Source organism: Bos javanicus, chromosome 5 (assembly GCF_032452875.1).
Source record: "Bos javanicus breed banteng chromosome 5, ARS-OSU_banteng_1.0, whole genome shotgun sequence".
Classification (NCBI taxonomy): domain Eukaryota; kingdom Metazoa; phylum Chordata; class Mammalia; order Artiodactyla; family Bovidae; genus Bos; species Bos javanicus.
This window is the reverse complement of record NC_083872.1, coordinates 106,802,717-106,825,941: the sequence shown is the minus strand read 5'-3', so window position 1 is coordinate 106,825,941 and position 23,225 is coordinate 106,802,717. Positions and strand designations below refer to the sequence as shown.

At 52.5% G+C, this 23,225-nt stretch overlaps 1 protein-coding gene across 2 annotated transcripts in view; it reads left to right on the top strand.

Moving 5' to 3' along the window:
* PRMT8 (protein arginine methyltransferase 8) overlaps positions 1–23,225 on the top strand; it is a 71,008-nt gene that overhangs the window by 10,093 nt on the left and 37,690 nt on the right. For both annotated transcript variants that reach the window (XM_061418216.1, XM_061418215.1), the window contains exon 2: positions 19,908–20,093. In XM_061418216.1, coding sequence (XP_061274200.1) covers positions 19,908–20,093 — 186 coding nt within the window. The remainder of the gene's footprint in view (positions 1–19,907; positions 20,094–23,225) is intronic.

Genomic DNA, 23,225 nt, shown 5'->3' with positions numbered 1-23,225 from the left:
ATAAACCTGCGCATCGCATGCACACCAGCCAACTTCCTTCTCTTGGAAAGTCTCTCTGCTCCCCGCTTTCCAGAATGAAAGCTATGGTCCCAGGATGCAGGTGGGGAAGGTTTTGGAGGCAGCCTTGAGTCTGATCATCTCATCTTCATCTCTGTGGGATTAAAACCCACTTCACAGTCCACAAACAAGGATTAAACACGATCGCGAGAGAAGACAGAAAAATAGAAACTCGACACATGTTTTCTCCTTCTTCCCCGCTGTTGTAACTCTGAGTTTATTTGCTCAGCTTTTGGTTTGCTTTTAGGGGACGATTTACAGTTCAAAGCATGAAGTGTGCTTTTGGATTTCAGTGCAGAGCGGGTGTGAACCACCTCATCCAGGTAGCAGGGCGGCGGGCGTGTTTATGCGAGGGGGTGTGGACAGACATCTGTAGAAGCACGTGTTCCCGCTCTTATGAACTTATCACGTGTGGTTTGTAGTTCATTGCAGGTAGCACACACCAGGTACACACTTCACCGCTGGCCTGGAGCTCTGAGATGGAGTCAGGGAATGGTGACTCAGTGTGGTGAGCAGAGTTGTACGTGGGGCACAAGATTCCAGGGAGGAGACATCATAGAGATGGATCTGAGTGTCAGGGTCAGGGAGGTCCGAAGCCCCGGCTTTGCAGCTGATGCACGACCTTTGTTACGGAACCCGGATGCTGTTTTCCTCAGGTCGGGGGTAGGTGGCCTTCCCATCTTGCTCCACACACCATCTCCAGACCCTCTCACACCCTCTCTCCAATATGCTGGTGCTTCTCAGCTGCAGCCCAGACCTGGGCCCCAAGCTTGGACCGTTCAGTCTGGCTGCCCCCCTGTCGCAACCACTCCGGTGCCTCTCAGGGACTTCAGATTCACAGGGTCCCTCGGGAGCATCACCTCCTCCCATGTCTGCCCCCTCTTCCTGATCCTCATCTTGGGGTGTGAAGTCACCCCAGGAACAAGCCCCAGTCCCATGTCCTTGGCGATTCCGGTGATTCTGCATCTCCTTGGCTTGTCCTCTGCCCTGACTCTGTCCTCCTCTTTTGGGTCCCACTTTGGCCGTCCTGGGCACGTCGCCCACCTCTTGCCTGACTCTCTGCATCTGCTCCAGATAACGCACCCCACCCCTCCGCCCCCACCCCCACCCCCGCCAGCTGCCCCTGGCTTTCCTCTGTCCTCATAGCAGCACGGACCTGCATTCTGAAGTGGCGGCCAGACTGTGCTACCCCTCTCCTCAAACGCCTTCAATGGCTTTTCCATTATCACTGCAGAAGGTCCCACCTCCTTGCCAGGACTTAGTCGGCTCTGCAAGCTCACACCCCAGAGCGCTGTTCTCTGATGTCCTTCCCTTCCACTCTAGATACGCTCACCTGCCTCCCTCCTCTCATCACCTTCCTTCATCACTCTTCCTTCAGATCTCACCTTAGATGCTACCTCTTCCAGGAAGCCTTCCCTGACTCCACTCCCTCATTTAAGTCAGACTTAGCTCTCCCCACTCTCCACCATGTGATCCTACCTGTGTCGCAGATCCTACACCAGTCGCAGTGTGTAGCACTCTGTACTCATTGGCTGACTTCCTCGTTGACAAGTCCACCATAAACTTTGTGAAGGCAGGGGCTCTGTCTGTGCTGTTCACCATTGGATCCCAGCACCTAGCATAGGGGCTGATACCTGTTAGAGGTTAGAAACCTTTTGTCCTATGAATGATCACGCATGGACAGTGTTATATGGATGGTGGTAGTGGTTCAATTGATAAGTTGCGTCTGACTCTTGCAACACCATGGACTGCAGGCTTCCAGGCTCCTCTGTCCATGGGATTCTCCAGGCAAGAATACTGGAGTTGGTTGCCATTTTCTTCTCCAGGAGATCTTCCAGACCCAGGGATCAAACTCAGATCTCCTGCATCGCAGGCAGATTCTTTACTGACTGAATCACCAGAGAAGCCCGTTCTATAGATGCTGGTGTTATCATTATGGCGCCCTTCCTTTGACACTGGTTGGGATTGTCAGTCATTCACACAGCATCCCCTAAAAAGGAAGTCTCCATGGTCATAGTCATCATCCCCCAACCCAAAGAAAGGTTGCAGGTAAGCTGCCCCCAGAAAGATATTCACCGCCAAGCAGCAAAGGCAGGACTGCAGAGAGACGGGGACAGTTGTGCAAACTGGAGAAGCAATTTTCAGATAAACAAGTGTGTGCATACTCAGTCGCTTGTCCTGTCTGATTCTTTGCAACCCCACGGACTGTAGCACATCAGACTCCTCTGTCTGTGGAATTCTCTACGCAAGAATACTGAAGTGGGTTGCCATGCCCCTCCTCCAGGGGATCTTCCTGACCCAGGGATTGAACCTGCATCTTAGGCCTATCCTGCATTGCAGGTGGATTCTTTACCATTGAGCCACCTGGGAGAGCATACGTTTAATACCCTCCTGAACAGGCAAGCCTTAAGTTTCAGAAAGGGCTGGGGGAGGTCAGGGCTGTGCCTGGGCTGTGGGAATTCCCTGGACTTCTGTGGTGGGAGGAGGAGGCAGAGAGACCGTGAAGCCTCCCCTGAAAAACCTCACTTGAAGCACAGGAGTTGGAGGTTTGCATCAGTTCAATTCAATTCTGTTCAGTTGCTCAGTCATGTCTGACTCTTTGCAACCCCATGAACTGAAGCACGCCAAGCTTCCCTATCCATCGCCAACTCCTGGAGTTTACTCAAACTCATGTCCGTTGAGTCAGTGATGCCATTGAGCCATCTCATCCTCTGTCGTCCCCTTCTCCTCCTGCCTTCAATCTTTCCCAGCACCAGGGTCTTTTCAAATGAGTCAGTTCTTCACATCAGGTGGCCAAAGTATTGGAGTTTCAGCTTCAGCATCAGGTGGCCAAAGTATTGGAGTTTCAGCTTCAGTCCTTCCAATGAAAATTCAGAACTGATTTCATTTAGGATGGACTGCTTGGATCTCCTTGCAGTCCACAGGACTCTCAAGAGTCTTCTCCAACACCACAGTTTGCATCAGATGTTGGTTTGCATCAGCCAGTATAATTTTTCCCACTGGGCCTGATGCTCATCATTGGCTGATGTGAGCAGGAGCTGAGCGGGGCGGGTGGTTGTGTCCAGACCAGGGATCTGAACCACCCTGAGGCTCTGGCTCCCAGCCCCAGGCTCTCTGGAGTCCCATGCTCCGGCTCAAGGGCCAGCACTCTGCAGGGGGATGTGACTTCTCGCCCAGCTTCTCCTGAGCCTCCTTTATTCACAGTTGTCTTAGGCTGGCACTGTCATTCACTCTGCTATTTATAAAGTTAACAACAAGATGCTCCCTACTCCAGGAGGGAAAGAAAGTCAAACCAGCGGGCTGAGCTGCCGATGCAACCGGGCCCTGGGGTTCTGTCCACAAGGACAGCTCTGGTGGTTTTACTGGAGGCTTCCCTGATGCTTGGCCAAGCCTGTGCCCATCCCCCTTGCTTCTTGTGGCTCTGCTTCGGCATCAGAACCCAGAGCTCTGGCTCTGCCCCCGCCTTTGGAAGGTACTACGTGTGCCCTAGTCCAGGCAGTCGGGCTCCATCCTAAGCCCCGAGGAGTCTCGGCCCTGGCCTTCCTGTATTTTTTGCTCTGTTTTCTCGGGCCCTGGGTGGTTACCAGGTAGCATGGAAAGAGCCCAGAAGCCCGAGGCCCTGACTCTGGTGCCGTCTGCCCTCTGCCTCTCAGCCACCCATGTGAAAAATACCTGAGTTGGTCCTCGTCTATCCCACCTGATGTGTGCGAGCTAGGTCGCTTCAGTCGTGTCTGACTCTCTGCCACCCTGTGGACTGTAGCCCACCAGGCTCCTCTGTCTGTGGGGATTCGGGGAACCCCTGAACCAGCTGGAGACCAGATCTTGAGTGCCTTTGGAAAGGGGGGTGTTTTATGCAAGTTGTAAACCTTGCTGTGATTCCCCAGCTGCCCCAGGTGCCTCCCCAGGCAATTTTGTGTTCGTTTCCCCTTTACTAGGTTGTCAGCGGAGATGGAGACAGCTCATCGCCACGCTCCACGTGGCTCCCCTTCCAGACGTACCCACGTGTGCTGGACTCGTGCTGCTGAACACGAGAGATGTTTTCCCCTCTTGGTGGCAGGTGGCGCAGAAAGTGCAGGTTTGGGAGGAAGGGAAAAGGAGCCGCCAGTCTGGGCTTGGTGGGGAGCTGACCTCTCCTAGGGTCCTGAATTGAACAAAGGCTGATAGGGAGGTGTTTATCCGGGCTGGGGAGCAAACCTTCTGGAAACCTCCGCCTCCTCTTCTGCTCCCTGCCTGATGGCTTAGCCGCCTCCCTTCCCCAGGCTGGGGCTTCTGCGCTGCTGAGAGCCAGGGCTCTTTCTTTTTTAGGCAGGAGAGATGTGTTGTTGTTGTTGTTCAGTCACTCAGTCATGTCTGACTCTTTGTGACCCAATAGATTGCAGCACAGAGTTTTCTCAAACTCATATCCATTGAGTCAGAGATGCCATCCAACCATCTCATCCTCTGTTGCCCCCTTCTCCTCCTGCCCTCAATCTTTCCCAGCATCGGGGTCTTTTCCAATGAGTCAGCTCTTCTCATCAGGTGGCCAAAGTATTGGAGCTTCAGCATCAGTCCTTCCAGTGAATATTCAGGGTTGATTTTCTTTAGGATTGACAGGTTTGATCTCCTTGAAGTCCAAGGGACTCTCAAGAGTCTTCTCCAGCACCACAGCTCAAAAGCATCAGTTCTTAGGAGCTCAGCCTTCTTTATGGTCCAACTCTCACATCCATACATGACTACTGGAAAAATCCTAGCTTTGACTATATAGACCTTTGTCAGCAAAGTGATGTCCCTGCTTTTGAATACACTGTCTAAGTTTGTCATAGCTCTTCTTCCAAGGAGCAACTGTCTTTTAATTTCATGGCTGCAGTCACCATCCACAGGGATTTTGGAGTCCAAGAAAATAAAGTCTGAGAGAGATGAAGGGCTCTGGGGGAGGCAGCCTCAGCTTCTTAGTTCTGGACTCTGCGGGCCTGGATCTTGGAGTGATTCCAGTTTCAAGCAGCTGCGCCTTAACCTCCAGACACTTGATGCGCCATAGGTCTAGCCTGTTGTTAACGAGTACGGGATGGAGGAGAAGAAAGAGAAGGTTTGCGTCTCGAGTCCGTTAGCGCCGTGCTTCTTTGTCTTCCCCTGTGTGCACTGCTGGACCATTATTTCTGAAGTGCTGGGACCTGGCTTATCTCCCAGGATCCAGGCTGAGCCAGGATGTTGTGTTTCTTTGGTACCCTGGCTGGTGCCAGCGGCCGAGCGCCAGGCCGGGGGCCTGGAGGAGGGAGAATGCCACAGCCAGCCCTGGCATCATCCTCCCCTGACATCTTCTTACCATGGGCCCTGGAGACCGCCTTGTCACCAACTGCAATGGCCTCTAATCTCACCTGATCGATCGATGGCGATGGCATCAGACGCTGTTGGTGCTTTGTTTTCCCTGATGCCCTCTGCTCTTCGGGCTTCTGTGTCCTTCCTCCCTCCGCTCCCACAACTCTGACTTCCTGGATCCTTCTTGCTTCCCCCATGAGTGATGCTGAACCCTGCTCCCCATCCCTGGGTGACCTTTTCCTCCTCCATGTCTTGTGACGTCCAGACCTGCACTCCTGGCTATGTTCCTCTTCCTCAGTGTTTGGCAGGCCCTTCAAGTCCTACACAACCCAAACTATGCTCCCTACGTTTACCTCTGAGCTTGCACATCTGTTCCTACTCCAAGTGCATCCTCCCTTACTCAGGCCAGTAGTCAGGAGTCACACTAGCAGCCTCTCTACACTCACCTCCCCAACCCCAACCCTAGAGAATCTGTCACAGAGTCCTGCCGATTCTACCCTGTTCATATCGTTGGCTTGCGTCTCCTCCTCTGTCTCTTGCTGCCTCTGGTCAGACCCTGGCTGCACTCTGTCTGGGCCTGCTGCCCTGCTTCTGCCCCTGCCCTGGCCAGGCCACCCTCATCATGGCAGCCGGATGCCTGTGCTCCAGAAGGCCGCAGTGGATGCTGGGGGGATGAATACATGAGTTCTGGGTGGAGATGCTGGCTCAGAGGAGCAACGAGGGTGCTCATTCTGCAACTGCTGGACATTGTGAGTTAACATCGGGGCTCAGCATTCTCATCTGGCCTTGGTGGAGATGGTTGTTAGTCACTAAGTTGTGTCTGGGCTTCCCCGGTGGCTCGACTGGTAAAGAATCCGCCTGCAGTGCAGGAGACCACAGTTCAATTCTTGCGTTGGGAAGATCCACTGGAGAAGGGATAGGCTACCCACTCCAGTATTCTTGGGCTTCCCTGATGGATGACACCAGAGAAGAAGGGGACAACAGAGGATGAAATGGTTGGATGCCATCACTGACTCGATGGACATGAGTTTGAGCAAGCTCCAGGAGTTAGTGAGGGACAGGGAAGCCTGGTGTGCTACAGTTCATGGGGTCACAAACAGTCGGACATGACTGAGTGACTGAGCTGAACTGAAGCCGTGTCCGACTCTTTGACACCCCATAGACTGCAGCACTCGAGGCTTCCCTATCCTTCACCATCTCCTGGAGCTTGCTCAAACTCATGTTCATCGAGTTGTGATGCCATCCAACCATCTCATCCTCTGTTGCCCCTTCTCCTGCTGCCCTCAATCTTTCCCAGTGTCAGGGTCTTTTCCATTGAGTCAGCTCTTCTTACCAGGTGGCTAAAGTATTGGAGTTTCAGCTTCATCATCAGTCCTTACAATGAGCATTCAGGGTTGAGTTTCTTTAGGATTGACTGGTTTGATCTCCTTGTTGTCCAAGGGACTCTTAAGCAGTCTTAAATCCAGGGCTAACTTTTTATCACTGAAGGGGGGAAAAGAAACCCAACTCTTCAGAATATTCAGAATTTATGAGGTTTTCCACTCTGGTCCAGAGGGACAAGAGCTCTTCCTGGCTCTATGTGAGTAACTAAAGTAGTCCCTTTATCTTTTTGTTTTTTTTAGAAGTTTAAAAATAATTAATTAATTATGGCTATGTTGTGTCCTAGTTGAAGGGCCCTGGCTCAGTTGCCCCAAAGCACGTGTGGTCTTAGTTCCCTGACCGGGGATCGAACCTGAGACCCTTGCTTTGAAAGGCAGACTTTCACCCACTGGGCTGCGAGGGAAGTCCCAGCAGTCCCTTTATCTTGTTTGCACGTATTTTCTTGGTCTCACGTAGCGTCCTCACAGGCACGATTTGGTCAGCCTTGGCTGAAGACTGGAGGGACTCTCTCTCCAATTCTCCAAAGCTGCCTCACTGTAGAGCCTTCTGCCCCCCAGCACTCTGCCTCACAGACTCTAGCTGCCTTGCTGTCCTGACTCCCACCTTTGTCTCTTCCACCAAGGACAGATGTATCGCTCTGCCTCTGAGTGTTCCCGTTCCCCACAGCACAGCTCAGACACGCCGGGCAGCTGGGTCATCGTAGGCCCGCCTTGTCTCTCATCTTCCAGAGATATAGTTTTTCACTGCCTGGTGTTCAGTGTCTTGAAAACTGTTATTTCATATGTTTTCTCCAGCTTTTAAACTGATCTTCGGAATTGCATGGGAGTGCTTTGAAAAACCCAGATTCCTGGGATCTGCCATTGGCTAATTTGAGGCCACTCTGGAGTAGATCTGGATATTATTAGGTGGCTGACAGTGTTCCCTTTCTAGCTGGAGCATCTGTACTTTCAGTCAATACTCACATTGGGAGCCTCTGATTAAAGGAGTCAGTCACCTCTGCTAAGAATTTGAGTGGAGAGATATTTATTAATATTTAAAGCAAATCAGTTTCTGGGAACTGGGTGGAAAGTATCTGGAGGAGTCCATGGAAACCAGACGAAAATCTGGATTAAGCAGATGTGGCTTTGGTTCTGGCCAACAACTTGCAGATGAGGACGAGATGGTTGGATGGCATCACCAACTCGATGGACATGAGTTTGAGCAAACTCTGGGAGATAGTGAAGGACAGGGGAGCCTGGCATGCTGCAGTCCCTGGGGTCTCAAAGAATCGAACATGGCTTAGCAACTGAACAGCAACAACAGCAACGTGTGATTTTCTTTGTGACTTAAGACTCTGTAGCTTGTTTTTCTCCAGCCATTGGCGTATCAGACAGATCATGGGGCCAGAGTCTCTGTGAGGGACCAGCTGTGGGATCCTGACCAGTCCTGCCATGAGGGCAGAGTCAGCTTCTCTGAACCTTGGCACTGTTATCTGCAGCTCTATCTTTGCACCATTTGAGTGTGAAGAGATTGTTGGAAAAGCATCTACGAACACTCTTGAATCTGTACTTGAAGCCACTTGTAGACTCTACAGATGAAACGATGGGGCTTAGTAAACGCATTCTGTATTTGCAAGATATTTCCTTCTAGAAATCCCAGGAGATAGCACACTTCTCAGTAAAGATATTAGAAGCACTACCGAACCCTCCAAAGAATGTTGAATATTATTCAGATTCTGGTGGTTATTTGTCTTGGTTTTGTCTTTCTTCCTGCCACCTCTCTGCCCTGTAAAGGGGAAAGAAAGGTCTCTGATTGCACGGTGGGAAGGAACCTTGCATAATATATTTATGAAGGGCAGCATTGACCCAGATGAATGCAAAGATGCTGTAATCAACACGTCTTTATTGAGCCCCAGCACTGTGACAAGTATGAAGAGAGAAACAGTGACACGGAAGGTCTGCTTACTGGTCTGAAGGAATCTGCTTCTTCGTTGTAGACTCAATATCTACATGTGTGTGTGCTCAGTTGCTTTGGTCACATCTGACTCTTTGCGACCCCACAGACTAAAGCCCACCAGGCTTCTCTGTCCACAGGATTTTTCTGAGAAGGATACTGACGTGGGTTGCCATGCCTTCCTCCAGGGGGATCTTCCCAACCCAGCGATTGAACCGCATGTCCTGTGTCCCCTATATCTCAGGCAAATTCCTTACCACTAAGCCACCAGGGAAGCTCCCAGTGCCCACAGTTGTGAGACAGTTTTCATGAGACCCTTTGCCAACAAAACGGAACAGAACGTAACCAGTAGCTTCGGACCAGCAGATGCCATGGAAATTGAGAAGCAGCAGGAGAGAACAGGTGTCGGGGCTGGAGAAAATGACTGACTTTCCGTGATGGGCATGTTCCTGAAGACAGCAACTGCATAGTTCTCAGAAAGCTCTGGGGAGGAGGGGCAGAACGGAGCCCAGGGAGCAGACAGCGTGGAGGGTGAGGACTGGAGTCCAGTAGGCAGAGGAACAGAGCTCTACGAGCAGCCAAAGCCACCATGTCCAGTGCCAGAGAAGAGCCCAGGGAGCATCCAAAAATAGCACCAGGGCAGAGAGTCAGATGGCCGGAGATGGACGCCTGGTCCTCCTGTACCACACTTCAGAATTTCCTCTGAATGTTTGTACACGAGATGTCTTTAGTCATCACTGAAACCCTGTAAAAGTCTGGACACATAATTATTGCCATGTGACAGGGAAGGAAGCTGGAGGTCAGAAAGGTTAAATGGGGTTTGCATCATAACCTGAATAGGGAAAGAGAGAATGAAGCCCAGAGCCCACAGGTGCCCCGTGTGCATGTGACTTCTGCCTGATACCCTCTGTCTCCATGGCGACCCCGGCTGAGTGTAGAGTCACCTGCCCGGCTCAGATCCCACGTGGATGCTGTGATCCAAATCCGGGATGAGGGCTTAATCCAACTCTGGGCAAGATGAGGGTCAGGGGAGGAGATGGTCTTTCTGCACATCTGTCCATAAAGGAAACAGAGAGCAGCTTGGTGGTGTCCTTCCAGTCAAAGGAGAGACAGGCCCCTGTTGGCTTGGGGAGGGGAAGTGGGGAGGGGAAAAGGGGAGGGGTTGCGGCACATGGCAGGTCTGCTGTTTAAGGCCATTCAGGAGGAAGAACCAGGAGCCAAGCATCCAATTAACCTGACATCTCTTGCAGCCAAAATATTTGAGGATATAAGAAGAAAATTTAATATGTGGAGGCTTGGGAGAAAAGTGACTAATAGCTGGAAAACAGCCCCAGTTTATTTTAAAAAAAAAAAAAAGGTCAGACCCAACAGCTCCAAAAGATTCCTTCCCAGCAGTTCCAGATCTGGGAGATGGAGGGGGTACCGCATGGCGGCAATGCCCCCCCTGACATGAAGCAGGTGTGGCTATTATGCCACAAAAAGATGGCCTGGTGCTGCCAGGAAGCGACGGGACACCATGCACGTCCTTGGAGTTGAGCTGCACTGTGACCCTGGCCGTGACCATAAGTTAGGGGCTGGCCCAGGTCGCCCAGCCTGCAGGTGGCTGAACCCTCACCCAACCCCAGTCCTTTGGCTGTGAGAGCCAACATGCTTTCTGTAAGCCGTGGCTGCCTCTCCTTCAGATGACCTTGGCCAGCTCTGACGTTGTCTGGGGATCGCAGTGGCCCTGAGACAGGGCCAGGCTGGCCTCCAAGGGCTGCAGCAGGGGGTCACCGAGGGATGGAGAAGGTGGGCAGCTGCCCCCAGCCCTGCCTGGACCAGGCTTCATGGATAGCCCTGGAGGAGCTGGTTAAAGTGCAGGCTGTCCGTCCTGACCCTCAGAGGATCAGATTCTGTCAGTCTGAGGAGGGGCCTGACCCCCACCCTAAGGTGACTGATGTATATGGTCCTCAGTCAGTCAGTCCCCAGGTGATTTCCCTCAGAACGCTGCTTTCTAGAGACAACTATAGCTCTCTCAGGAAAAAAGGATGCCCCGGCTATTAAATTGGTAGCACTAGACACCTTTCTCTGTCCATGGGATTTCCCAGGCACGAGTACTGGAATGAGTTGCCGTTTCCTTCTCCTGGCGAGCTACAAGTCTTTGGGGTCTCAAAGAGTTGGACACGGCTGAGCACACACACACGCGCATGCATACACCCTTGTTGCCTCTTAGAGATTCAGGATTCGTTTTAGCAAATTAAAGGCTTAAGAGGATTGCAATTAAGAAATCGCTTTATACTTTGTAGTCTATACATACAGCAAATTGTTACATTGTATATGCCTTCAACTTCCACAATGATATATGTCAATTTGATCTCAAGAAAGCAGGGAAAGAAAAGAAATTTCTTTGGCTTTTTTTTTTTTTTTTCCCACTCTCAACCACAGAACCCTTGATTCCAGGAGTATATCTTCTGTGGGAAACAAAGTGAAAATAATTCAGCTGCAGACAAGCGGTTCTCAGTCTCTGGACGCAGTAGAGTCCGGGGGTGGAGGCAGGAGGTTTGTTAGGATAGATTGCGGGAACCCACCCACCCCAGAGACTCAGTGTTTCCTGTGAGGTCCAGGTACTCGCGTTTCTTATAAGCCTCCAAGTGGTGGCTGCTGTTGCTAGTGGACCTGGGACCACCCAGCGAGAGCCACCCTGAGGCCCCTCTGTGAGCCCCTGGGAGAGAGGGAGGGTGGGCAGCAAGACCCGGGGGTAGGGCATTCTTGGGAGCATAGCCTTGGAAGGGGCGTGAGTCTGAAGTTAGAAAAAAGCATGTGGGGGTGGGCTTTGCTGAGATGCCAGAGTTGCAGTCAGGGACACCATGTAACGGGCTTCCCTGGTGGCTCAGATGGTAAAGAATCTGCCTGCAATGCAGGAGACCTGGGTTTAATCCCTGGGTCAGAAAGATCCCCTGGAGAAGGAAATGACAACCCACTCCAGTATTCGTGCCTGGAAAATTCCATGGACAGAGGAGCCTGGTGAGCTACAGTCCACGGGATAGCAAAGAGTCGGACACGACTGAGTGACTAACACTTTCACACCATGCACTGGAGAGATACCAGTCTGTGACAGGATCAGCGTCTGGCCTTGCCCCAGGGGTCTCTGTGCCTTTAAAAAGCCAACTCAAGGGAGGTGCGTGAAAGTGACTGTTGACAAATGAACAAGCACAGGGGCCATGCCTGGGGAGACAACTCTGCCCTGTGGGACCAGCAGCCTCTAGAACCCTCTCCCCATCCATCGCTGGGTTGTCAGGCTTCTCACCGCAGGGTGAGGAGCAGGGAGCTGGGTCCTGGCTTCCACTGCACTGTGCTTCCTTCCAGAGTGATGGGGGCTGACGTCAACATTCCTCTGCTGATTCCTCCTCTTTCAGCCCAGGTGATAGGAAACACGGGTGCAGCAGTGGAACCAGGCCCGTCTTTGGCCCAAGGCAGGCAAGAAAGCTGGATATCTGTGGTGTGGTCATGGCAGTGGTGGGGGACAGGGGAGTCCCTGGTTCCCAACACAGCCATGCCTGCCTGGGTGCTGCCCGACACACACCCTTAGGATGGTCCCCCTGCAGCGGAGCTGACCCCCTTCCTAGAGGCAGACAGATGGTGCCAGAAGATCTTGCTCTGGGTCACTACCAGCTGCATGGACCATGGTCAATATCGCAGTCTTGGGAGTCAATACAGATGAGGGGGAGAAAAGGGTGACCCCAGGCTGGGTAGGGAGAAGATGAAGACAGCTGGGAAGGACGAGGCTGTGAGACCTGGGCTGGGAGCCCTCCTCCTCCCACGCCCTCCTCTGCTCCCCCTCTGGTGCCCCACCCCTGCAGGTCCCTTTCTGTCCCTCCGCGGGGCCTCAGGCTGGGCAGGCGGCTGCGGAGGACAGGCTCAGGTTAGAAAAAGCTCTCCTGACATTTAGAGACAGAGCAGGATTTGGCACCTCCAGTGGCGCCTTTTGTTCTCAGGAAAATCGTTCGTTCGGCTTGGGCCGGCGCCAGTAACAGCCATTTATAGCCCAGCAGGCTTAGGTGGCTTCAGCTGCCTGGTACAGAAGGGCTGGCTGCCCCCTGACCCCCACCGCCTGCAGGCTCTCGGCCTCCCTGCTCCTCACCCTCCTTATCCTCTCCCTCCTCTCTCCCCAACTCCCATTTCCTAGAGGTCCCAGTTCTAGATTTGCCCACGTGACCCTAGACACATCCCCTTCCTCACATAGACCCCAACTTCTCCTGGAGCTTGCTTCTCCTCTGCTCGCTTTGGAACTCAGTCACCTTGGCGAGGTGCCTACCTGTGCCAGCCTCCACCGAGGGCTTGTCCTCTGCTTCCACATGACCTTTGACCCTCCCCCCCAAACCCCAGGTTGGGCTTCCTGCCTGGGCTGGCTTTGCTACCTACTTCTGAGTGCAGAGTCTGGCTCCCAGCAGAAGCTGTCGAGCTTGGTGGGACAGAACTGGCCCAACCACAGTATCGGGGTCAAGAGCACGGCTTTGCTGTCAGACAGACAACAACTGGTTCCTGTGTTGGCACTGGTACTCACTAACTCTGGGCTTAAGAAGTGATTGAATTTTTTGAGCTTCAGCTTCCTCACCTGTAAATTTCATTACCTCATTGAGTTATTACGAGGCGTTTATGGGATATTTGTGAAGTGCTTAGCATAGTGCCTGGCACACAGTGGGCTCTCAGTCACTGTTAAGGATCATATCACCACCATCACCACCATCACCACCATTATCACCATCATCACCACCATCATCATCACCATCACCACCATCATGACCACCATCATCACTATCATTATCACCACCATCACCACCATCATGACCATTATCATCACCACCATCACCACCATTATGACCACCACCATCGTGACCACCACCATCATGACCATCACCATCATGACCACCACCACCACCATCACCATCAGCACCATCAGCACCATCACCACCATCATGACCATGATCATCACCATCACCATCACCACCATTACCATTATCATCACCACCATCATGACCACCACCACCATCACCATCGGCACCATCGGCACCATCACCACCATCATCACCATCATGACCACCACCATGATGACCATGATCATGACCATCACCACCGTCATTACCATCATCATCACCACCATCACCACCATTATGACCACGATCATCTCCATCACCACCATCATTACCATTATCATCACCACCATCATGACCACCACCATCATGACCACCATCACCACCATCACCGTCATCAACACCATTATCATCTACCCTCATTTTCAGGTGGAAGTGGGGTTAGGTAAAAAATTCTGTCTCTGAATCCCCAGCCCTGCCCATGGAATTCCCACCCACCCTTTGAAGACCAGCTGGACACCACTTTTGCAGGGAGCCCTACTCCAGTCTCCAGCTTCGGTGTTTCCACAGCCCTTTATCTAATTTCTCAGCATTTAGGAGCCTGGGCCTATTGACTGCAGTGGAACATGGTGGGCCAGGGAGACGACAGGTGAGAAGTACTGGTGAGAAGCTGTGCTGAAGACGCCCTGGGAGAGGCCAGACCTGGGGGCAGGTCACAGCATCCGAGCAGTCCTGATCTGCAGTAGGCACTAAGAATAGAAGACAAAGTCACAAATCCTCTCAGTGGAAGGTGACCCTGAGCAGATTGGGGAGCAGGCAGCAGTGCGAGATTTTCCACAAGAGCAGTGCCCTGAGCCCAGGGCCCTGCGGAGGAGCGGGGAGGTCAGAGCAGGGCACGGCAGGAGATAGCCATGTGGAAAATGTTACCAGAACCAGACAGAGCCTCAGGGAGCCCCATGGAAGGGACCTTGGACTCAGAGTAGAATGGAGCTCAGGAGTGCAGGAGGCCCCTGTGACCTTGACCATGCAACAGCCTGGTTCAGCTGGAACTTTTTCTTTCTTAATATATTTAAGTGGAGTCAAGATTAGGGCAGCTTCATGCTGGAGCCCTCTCCTGCATTAGAGTTGAATACACAGCTTCCTGAGCACAGCATCTTCTGGATTCGAGAGGCTGAATGAGGTTGGCTTTGTTCTGGTGTCTTGTCTGGTTGCTGGAGTGCAGCGCTTGGGTCGCATGTCCTCAGAGCAGGGGCCATCACAGAACCAGAGGCGTGAGGGCATGTCCTCCTGAGCCTCTCCTCTGTGTCCCCTGGTGCCTCCATGGTCCTCAGAGGAGGGTGCTTCTCTCGCTGCCCCATCCTCACCCCCTCTACCCTCTTCCCTGAGATCTCTCCCAAGTGAACCCCTCAGGCCCCCTCCTCTGCAGATGGCCTCCAAATCCAGAAAGCCAGCCTAAGCTTCCATCTGAGGTCTGGGATTACGGTTCCAGTGTTTCTACTTTCGGCTCTTCACAAAACTCGTACTGGTTCGTGGCGTACACTTAAAAATACATGAACCAGCACAAGGGTGAAAAGAATGAACTGTCCACAACCCAACACGCTGTGACAGTTGCCGCTGACTCTAGGACCTTCCCCGGGCCTCCCCTCCCCACTCACAGGCATGAAGAGGCTTCAGTTCTAAAAATGCTCTCTCTTCTCCCACTGGTGCTCCTCAACCCACCGTTCGTCACGATCACTTTTCTGTTATTAAACCCTCTTCCGCCACATTTGAAACGGCTGTGTAGATGCTCCGTGGTTTGTACAATCAGTTCTGTTTTGTGAAAACCCCAGGTTGGCTCATATTCTTTCTTCCTTTTTTTAGTCTTTATTGAATTTTGTTGTAATATTGCTTCTGTGTTATGTTTTGTGTTTTTGGCAAAAAGGCATGTGGGATCTTAGCTCTCTGACCAGGGATCAAACCTGTACCCCTTGTACTGGAAGGCAAAGTCTTAACCACTGGACCACCAGGGAAGCCCGTGACTCATTTCCTGAGGTGATGAATAGAGTCATCACCAAATTCTTACAGCGATGTGCTTACGATTATCCATGATTCTTTCCTTACGATATAGTCCAAAAAAATGGAATGGCTGTGCTAAAGGATTTGTGCTTTTTACCACTTTTAATGCATTTTGTCAAACTATTTTCCCAAAAAGTCTCACTAGTATTGGAAGTATCCAAAAGCACGTATTTTTCTGCAATCATTGCAAATGCCGTTTTAGTCTTTTTTTTTTTTTTTTGGAGTGGGTAGGGAGAGAGTTGCGCTTATTTGGAATTTAAAAGTTATAACTTTTCCGTGTTCACTGGAAGTTATCTGGTTTCCAGAGAGACTGAATATTCTGGCAGCATGTTAATTTGCCATTTGTGGTGATCCTCATGTGAGCTGACTGTAAGATCCTCTGTTCAGTGTTAAATTGGAGATGTTCCTCTTGTTCTGGCTGGTTTGTAAGGGCTCCCTCCATTTGAAGGGGTAAAGAATCTGTCTGCAATGCAGGAGACCCGAGTTCGATCCCTAAATTCGTCGAGAAGATTCCCCTGGAGAAGGGAAAGGCTATCCATTCCAGTGTTCTTGCCTGGAGAATAACACGGACAGAGGAGCCTGGTGGGCTATAGTCCATGTGATCGCCAAGAGCCAGGCACGACCGAGCAGCTAACGATTCCACCGTGTGAAGGATATTAACCTTCACTGCCACATGTGTCAGAGACGTGCTTCTCAGTTCCCCGTTGACCTTCCGGCTGTGTTTATGGCATTTCCCGGCTGGGACGACATCACCGCCTGCCTGCCGGACATCTTTCCTCGTACTGTGCAGTGACGTGTCCAACTTCTCACAGGCAAATCGAAGTTTACCTCTTCCTCTCTGGCCCCGGCAGGCTCTTCCTGCTGACTTGCTTGTTTCTCTTTGTGTCACCACCACTATCCTAGTCAGCCAGGCTTGAAATGTTGAAGTCATCTTTGATTCCAGCATCTCTCTTCTCCCCTCCCTTCTGACAGTTGCCAACTCCTGTGGATTCTATTTCTGCGATTTCTCTGGCAGGCAGCCCCTCTGACACCACAGTGGCTCAGTGTCTCATTATCTGGACTTTGGAACCGGCTCGGAGGCTCGCACTTTGCCTCCCAGCCCTACTTTCCCCCACAGCCGTCCTCCTTGCCCGCTCTCCACCCCCACCCGCCCCCCGCAGGCTGCCAGCACATCTACTGGCAAGTAGATGCTCAACCCTAGAGCTCAAGTAGAGCTCAACCCTAGAGCTCCCCTGTTGCAAACCACCAACAGCTCCCTCTCAATCTCGTATTTATTTACAGCCTCTTGCTGCTGCTGCTGCTGCTGCTAAGTTGCTTCAGTCGTGTCCGACTCTGTGAGACCCCATAGATGGCACCTGGCTGTAATTTCTTCCAGTCCGATCTCCCAGTATCCCAGCCATGTTCCCCAAACAAGCTCCACTGCTTCTCCACCCTTTTCTTATTTGCTGAAGCCACGCCTTCCTAGAACTCTCACGTCCTTCTAGTCCTTCTAAAACTCCCTCCCGTCATCCTCAGCCACCAAAATCCATGGAGAAAGCCCCAAGATTTCAGGTCTCTCAGAATGTTCAAGTTGAAGTGACTTCTCTGTACTTTGAACCCGCACCACCCCCCACCCCTCCACCCCCGCTCCCACCCTCCCCCACCCCCCTGCCCCGGCCCAGAGCAGTTTGCTTGAGCTTTTCCTGTAAAAAAAATCTTTCTCCACCATCCAGTGGAGCCTCAAGGGCCTCTGGCTCCCACTAGATCGAGTCCTTTGAGGGTACAGTACTTGCATGTCTTTCTTCCACGGGATGCACAGCACTCACGGCCGCCAAAGTTCAGTGGGTGTTTGTGGAATGAAACAGGCGGCGATGCCTGGAGGTAACATACTGCTGCTGTTCCCCACCCCAGCCCCCTGGGACAGGGCACCCTGGCTGCCAATAGGCAGATCGCAAGTCCCCTGTCTCTGCAGGAGGCTGAGCTGGGCTGACAGCCTTGGCACCAGGGCTTGGGTCACAGTCAACTCCTTGTCCCCTGGACCTGTGATTATTGAGATGAACGGCCCTGAATCCATCCATCATTTGCCTCGCGATGCAATGGGAGGCACATGGTGGCACTTTGTAAGTTGGCACCAGGGAAAGAATCTCATGGAGCCTGTGGCAAGGACCTTGGACTCAGCTGCCTGGAGCTCAGGGGTGCAGGAGGCCCCTGTGACCTTGACCGTGGGAGAGCCCAGTCCAGCTGGGACTATCTCCTTAACATATTTAAACAGAGTCAAGATTGGGGTCAGCTTCATGCACAGAGCCCTCTCCAGCGTTAGAGGTGACTCTGCAGCCAGCACGGGAGTGTGCAATTGACACAGTCTATTTTTAGCCTCCCAGAGACCGTGACCAACATCCCAAGCGGAGGGTGGATGCACCTGCCGCATTCTAATGAGGCAGCCCATTGCCTCCACTACCAGACAGCCCGGGATAGCGCCGACCTGGAATCTGATGTTGCTAAACTGGGAAGTCTGCTTATTTCCCAGAGGCTGTAGCCTAGATACACCAGGAAAACGGGACCATCACCACCCCCTCGAGCTCGCTCCCCTCCAGCCCAGGGCTCTGGGAAGTCTTGGGGCTATGCCTGCAGGACAGTGGAGGGGATGGACTCGGATTTCTTGATCTTGCTCTGTCCTAGGACCTCCCTGTTTCCCTTGCTGGAGAGGAGATAGTAAGTCTGTGTTGACCCAGCACACAGATGAGAAGACTGAGGCATAAATAAGGAGATGTTAGTGTACTCGGAATAGTGTTACTACTACTAATGATTGTTGTTGTTTGGTGGCTAAGTCATGTCCTACTTTTAGTGACCCTGTGGACTGCATCACGTCAGGCTTCCCTGTCCTTCACCATCTCCTGGAGTTTGCTCAAACTCATGGCCATTGAGTCGATGATGCCATCCCACCATCTCATCCTCTGTCGTCCCCTTCTCCTGCCTGCAATCTTTGCCAGCATCAGGGTCTTTTCCAACGAGTCGGCCCTTCGCATCAGATGACCAAAATATTGGAGCTTCAGCTTCAGCATTAATTAACCAATGATAGGTCATATAATAAAGCACTTACTATATGCAGAAACTGTTCTAAACTCTTTACATGTATTAACTCATCACTTAAAGTAGACTTTTATAAATTCGGGACACCTGGATTTCCTACACTTTGGGAAAGGCAATCTTCTCCTGGCAGAATCATGCTTCTGCAACGAAACCTGAACTTCTGGGCTTCCGTCTCCTCCTCTGCCCTCCCCTTAGCCGGTGGAGGAGGAGGGACTGATCAGTGCCGTGCAGCAGCTGAGGGAGGTGGAACTGAGCTGGCTATCGGGTCAGGGAACCGGGGATGGGCCATGCGCTTGCAGGAGGTTGTCTATCAGTGAGGGCACTTGCAGCTCAGAGCAAACTTCTGCTGAAGTCAGAGTCAAACAGTGAACCAGAAGCTGGGGAAGGGCAGACGACAGGTGTGAGAAGCCAGAACCCAAGAGACCTGCATTTCGGGGGCCAGGGGCTGGAGAGAAGTCCAGGGGCTTGAACTGCCTAAGAACACAGGTGGGATTTGTTTTCGTCAAACACATTCATGGTGCCCTGGGTCCTTCTCTGAGCGCTTTCCAGATACCACCTTCCCTAGTCTTCAGGACGGCTCTACGAAGTGGGGACATTTATATTCCCATTTTAGAGTTGGGGAAACTGAGGCGCCAAGAGGTGAATAACTCTGGCCAAGGTTGTACAGCTGGTGAGTGGCAGGGCTTCATGTTTAAGGGGGCTGGCCCTTGGGATCCATACTCCAGCCATTCTGCTATGGAGTGCTATGTGACGCTATTACCTCTTTCCCTTTATTCTCCTCTAAGGAAGGTATTATTGTCCCCATTTGACGGATATGCAAACTGAGGCACACATTTGCCCAGGTCACCAACTAGTAGGAGACAGAATTAGGTTAAATTCAGGGGGCTTCCCTGATGGCTCAGTGGCTAATACAGGAGACACAGGTTTGATCCCTGGGAAGATCTTCTGGAGAAGGAAATGGCAACCTACTCCAGTATTCTTGCCTGGAGAATCCCACGGACAGAGGAGCCTGATGGCTATAGCCCATGAGGTTGCAAAGAGTCTAATACGACTTAGTGACTAAACAACAGGTAGGTTTGGCTCCTAGGTAAGCAAACTGCCACCCACACAGCATGACCATCAGCTTGGGGACACCATCCCTTCGTCACCTTGGGTGCTGGGGCTGGTGGAAGCTGGACTGGGGGAGCCAAGGGAGAGGAAGAAGGAGGGCGGAGTCTCAGAGGGCAGGAGGTGGCCGCTGTTCACACCTGCCCCTCCTCTTTCCTGCAGGTGAGCAGCCCCCCATCTCAGCCCCCGCAGCCGGTCGTCCCAGCCAAGCCTGTGCAGTGTGTCCACCACGTGTCCACTCAGCCCAGCTGCCCGGGACGGGGCAAGATGTCCAAGCTGCTGAACCCGGAGGAGATGACCTCGAGGGATTACTACTTTGACTCCTACGCCCACTTTGGGATCCACGAGGTATGGCGTCCTGCGCTGGTGGCCAAGCGAGGCGAGCTGGGTCCTGCGGCGACCGCACTTTTTCCTAGGGCAGCATCCTGCATGCGGTTCTCTGCTGTCATTAAGGGAGATCTCCCCAAGGCTCAAGGCCAAGGGCCTGTCTCCATCCTGGAGGCTCCCCAGGTAAGAGATCAGGGCCAGGCCTGGAGCCGGTGAGCAAGGGGAAGCATGTGTCTGGGTGTTTCTCAGTCGGAGAGGAAGAGATGCTCCCGGGGTCCTTGTTTTATGGTCCGGTATCCTCGCCTCTTTCTGAGCCTGAGCCTGAAGGTCCAAGAAGACCAGACATCTCTGGTCCTTGCTACCAGATGCTTTGCAGCTGGGGTCCTTCTGGCATCTTGATGTGCTGGCTTCAGGCGTCCACGGGTCCGCAAGTTCTCCCTGGACAAATGAGCACCTCCAGGGAGGGTCAGCAGGCTTCCTTGGGAACCTGGGCCTGTCTGACACCCTGATTGATTCTCAGGAAGTCCTTATGTCTAAATGCTGTCTTCTTCCATAGCAGGGGAGATTGATGTTAGCTGCGGAACAGAACAGAGCCTCCTAACGAGTGCTTCCTGGCTGCAGCAGGGGCACAGGCAGTGTTTCTTACCTCCCTCCCCCACCACCTCCAGCACCTCCTCACTCCAAACAAACAACGGACATGAGATGAGCCAAATGCATACTCAGGGCTGGCCGCTCTTCTCAGCAAGCTATCCGTGTCGTTGCATCGAAGCCCCAGGCACTCTGTGAGGGAAGTGTTTATATGATCCCCCTACAGTACACAAAAACGTTTTGAAAAAGGAACAGAGGCTCGCTTGCTATGCAAATGCTTTTTCAAAAGAAGTCTCTGAGCTCCCCTTTCAATTAGATGCTTCTGTAAACCCTTCCTGTATCCAAACAGTGATGCTGCATTGCCAAAAGCATGTTTAATAAGTCATAGGCAGCTTTTTCTTTTCCTGAGTGCCTACTCCATCCACACTGGGTGTTGCTCCCCACGTTTTATGTTACTGACTCATTTATTCCTCAGGCCAACCCTACGAGGTTGGTATTCTTATTTGTCCCCATTTCACAGATGAGGCTAGATGACCTTAAGAATCTTATCCACCTCCATTCATCTTTGCTGGTTCCTTGGTGCTCAAGCTGATACTTGGCAGAGCTAGAAATGAAACCTTCGTGTTTGTGGCCCTGGGGGCTTCATTCCTAACTTCTAGGCCGTATAATGTGGGTCTTTCTTTCTCTCTTTCTGGAAACTTTGGCTTTGTTCCTGCCAGTCCCTTTGCAGTTTCCCATGGAGGTAGCGGGTGGAGGGGTTTGAGCCCCCTGAAGATGGCTCTCCACATCAGAGCATGGGGCCTTGCAGGGAAGGGGCTGGGCCCTGTGTTTAGTTCCAGGGTCCCAGCCGAGGGAGCCCTGGGCAGCTGAGCCTGCAGCATTTGGCAGTTCCCACTGGGCTTGGGAAGCTCGCATTTTCTGGTGGCTCAGATGGTAAAGAATCTGCCTGCAATGAGGATACCTGGGTTCGATCCCTGGGTCAGGAAGATCCCCTGGAGAAGGGAATGGCAACCTGCTCTAGTATTCTTGCCTGGAGAATGCTATGGACAGAGGAGCCTGGCGGGCTACAGTCCATGGGGTCGCAAAGAGTCGAACACGATTGAGCGACTAACATTTTCTTCTTTCTTTTCTATCTGGGTGGGGATGGTGGATGGAGCCCTGTCCTAGGGAGGCAGGAAAGGTGCTCTCAAGAGCTTCCCTCCTCAGGACCCTACCTCTAATTAAAGGACAGGCCTGGGACTGTGGGCACCTGTCTCAGAGCAGGATCCTAGGAAGAGGCAGCAGTTCTGAGTCAGTCTTCAGTCGTGTGCAACTCTTTGCAACCCCATGGACTGTAGCCCGCCAGGCTCCTCTGTCCATGGGATTCTCCAGGCAAGAATACTGGAGTGGTTGCCATTTCCTTCTGCATTGAAGGCAGATTCTTTACCGCCTGAACCACCGGGGCATTAGTTCTGGGGGTCCCCAAATGCCCCCCCTGGGCTCCCTGTTAGGGACCAGCTGACTGTGGTGTGCCCCTCCCATCTGCCCCACTCCTTTTGAACCCCCCGCCCACCACGACACATGTGGGCAGGATGCTCTCTCTGAGCTGTTACACCTCTACGATTCCTTCAGGACAGGGTTCCCGGCCTCTGACTCAGGCACTCAGCACACTCTCTGATTCATACAGGTTTGTTGAACTAGAGGCTCATCTCCTCACTTGGGCACTGCTGGTCCCTCCATGGCCGGGCATCTGGAGCATCTGATGTCCCCTGGGGGGAGCCACCCAGGCTCACCCCCTGCAGACAGTATGACCAGGTTCCCTCCATTCCATGCGTCACTAGAAAACTCACACCTGCTTATGAACACATACGAGTAGAGTGCGGACTGAGTGAGCTTGTGAACCTGGAGTAGAGAAAGGATCTATATTCAGGTCATGCAGTTTGCATCTCTCCCTAGTAACCTGTCCTAGAATAGTTTACCAGACCTTTGCATCAGGAAGTACTTCTGATGACCCAGTTGGAATCCTTCTGGTTGTCATGGGGGACCATCCCTAGATCCTAGCCCCTGGGGAAACGCAGGGGTCTTTAATAGTGGCGGGGGCTAACTAGCTTTCCTTTACCCCTAAACTCCCCTCCAGCCCTTTCGTCTCTGTGATTGTCCGCTGTGAAAGGAGGTCAGGGCCTGTGGATGGCCTCCTCCTGTGATCCTTTGCAGAGAGCACCTGTTCATTTCTCTGTTATCAGACACCAGAGATCCCCTCTCTATGCCAGACGGCTCATGGGGATGTCTTTACTTCCTCAGTCTGGACAAGACCCACATCTCATAGCCCACCTGGAACCGAGCTGACTGCTCGGCAGGCTTCTCCCATCATCAACAAGCCCCTCACGTGGGCCGGCAGCAGTACCGCCAGCTCGCTGATTCACAGTGACCAGCCAGTGTTTAGGAAACACGGTCCAGGCAGGACTGGGTTTGATTCGTCTGCAAATACAAACAAGTGCCCAGTGTGGTGTGGGGGGGGGCGGCACCGTCGGAGGTTGGAGGGCACAGTGGGAGGTAATTCTGAAAACTTCTGGTCTTGCATCCTAT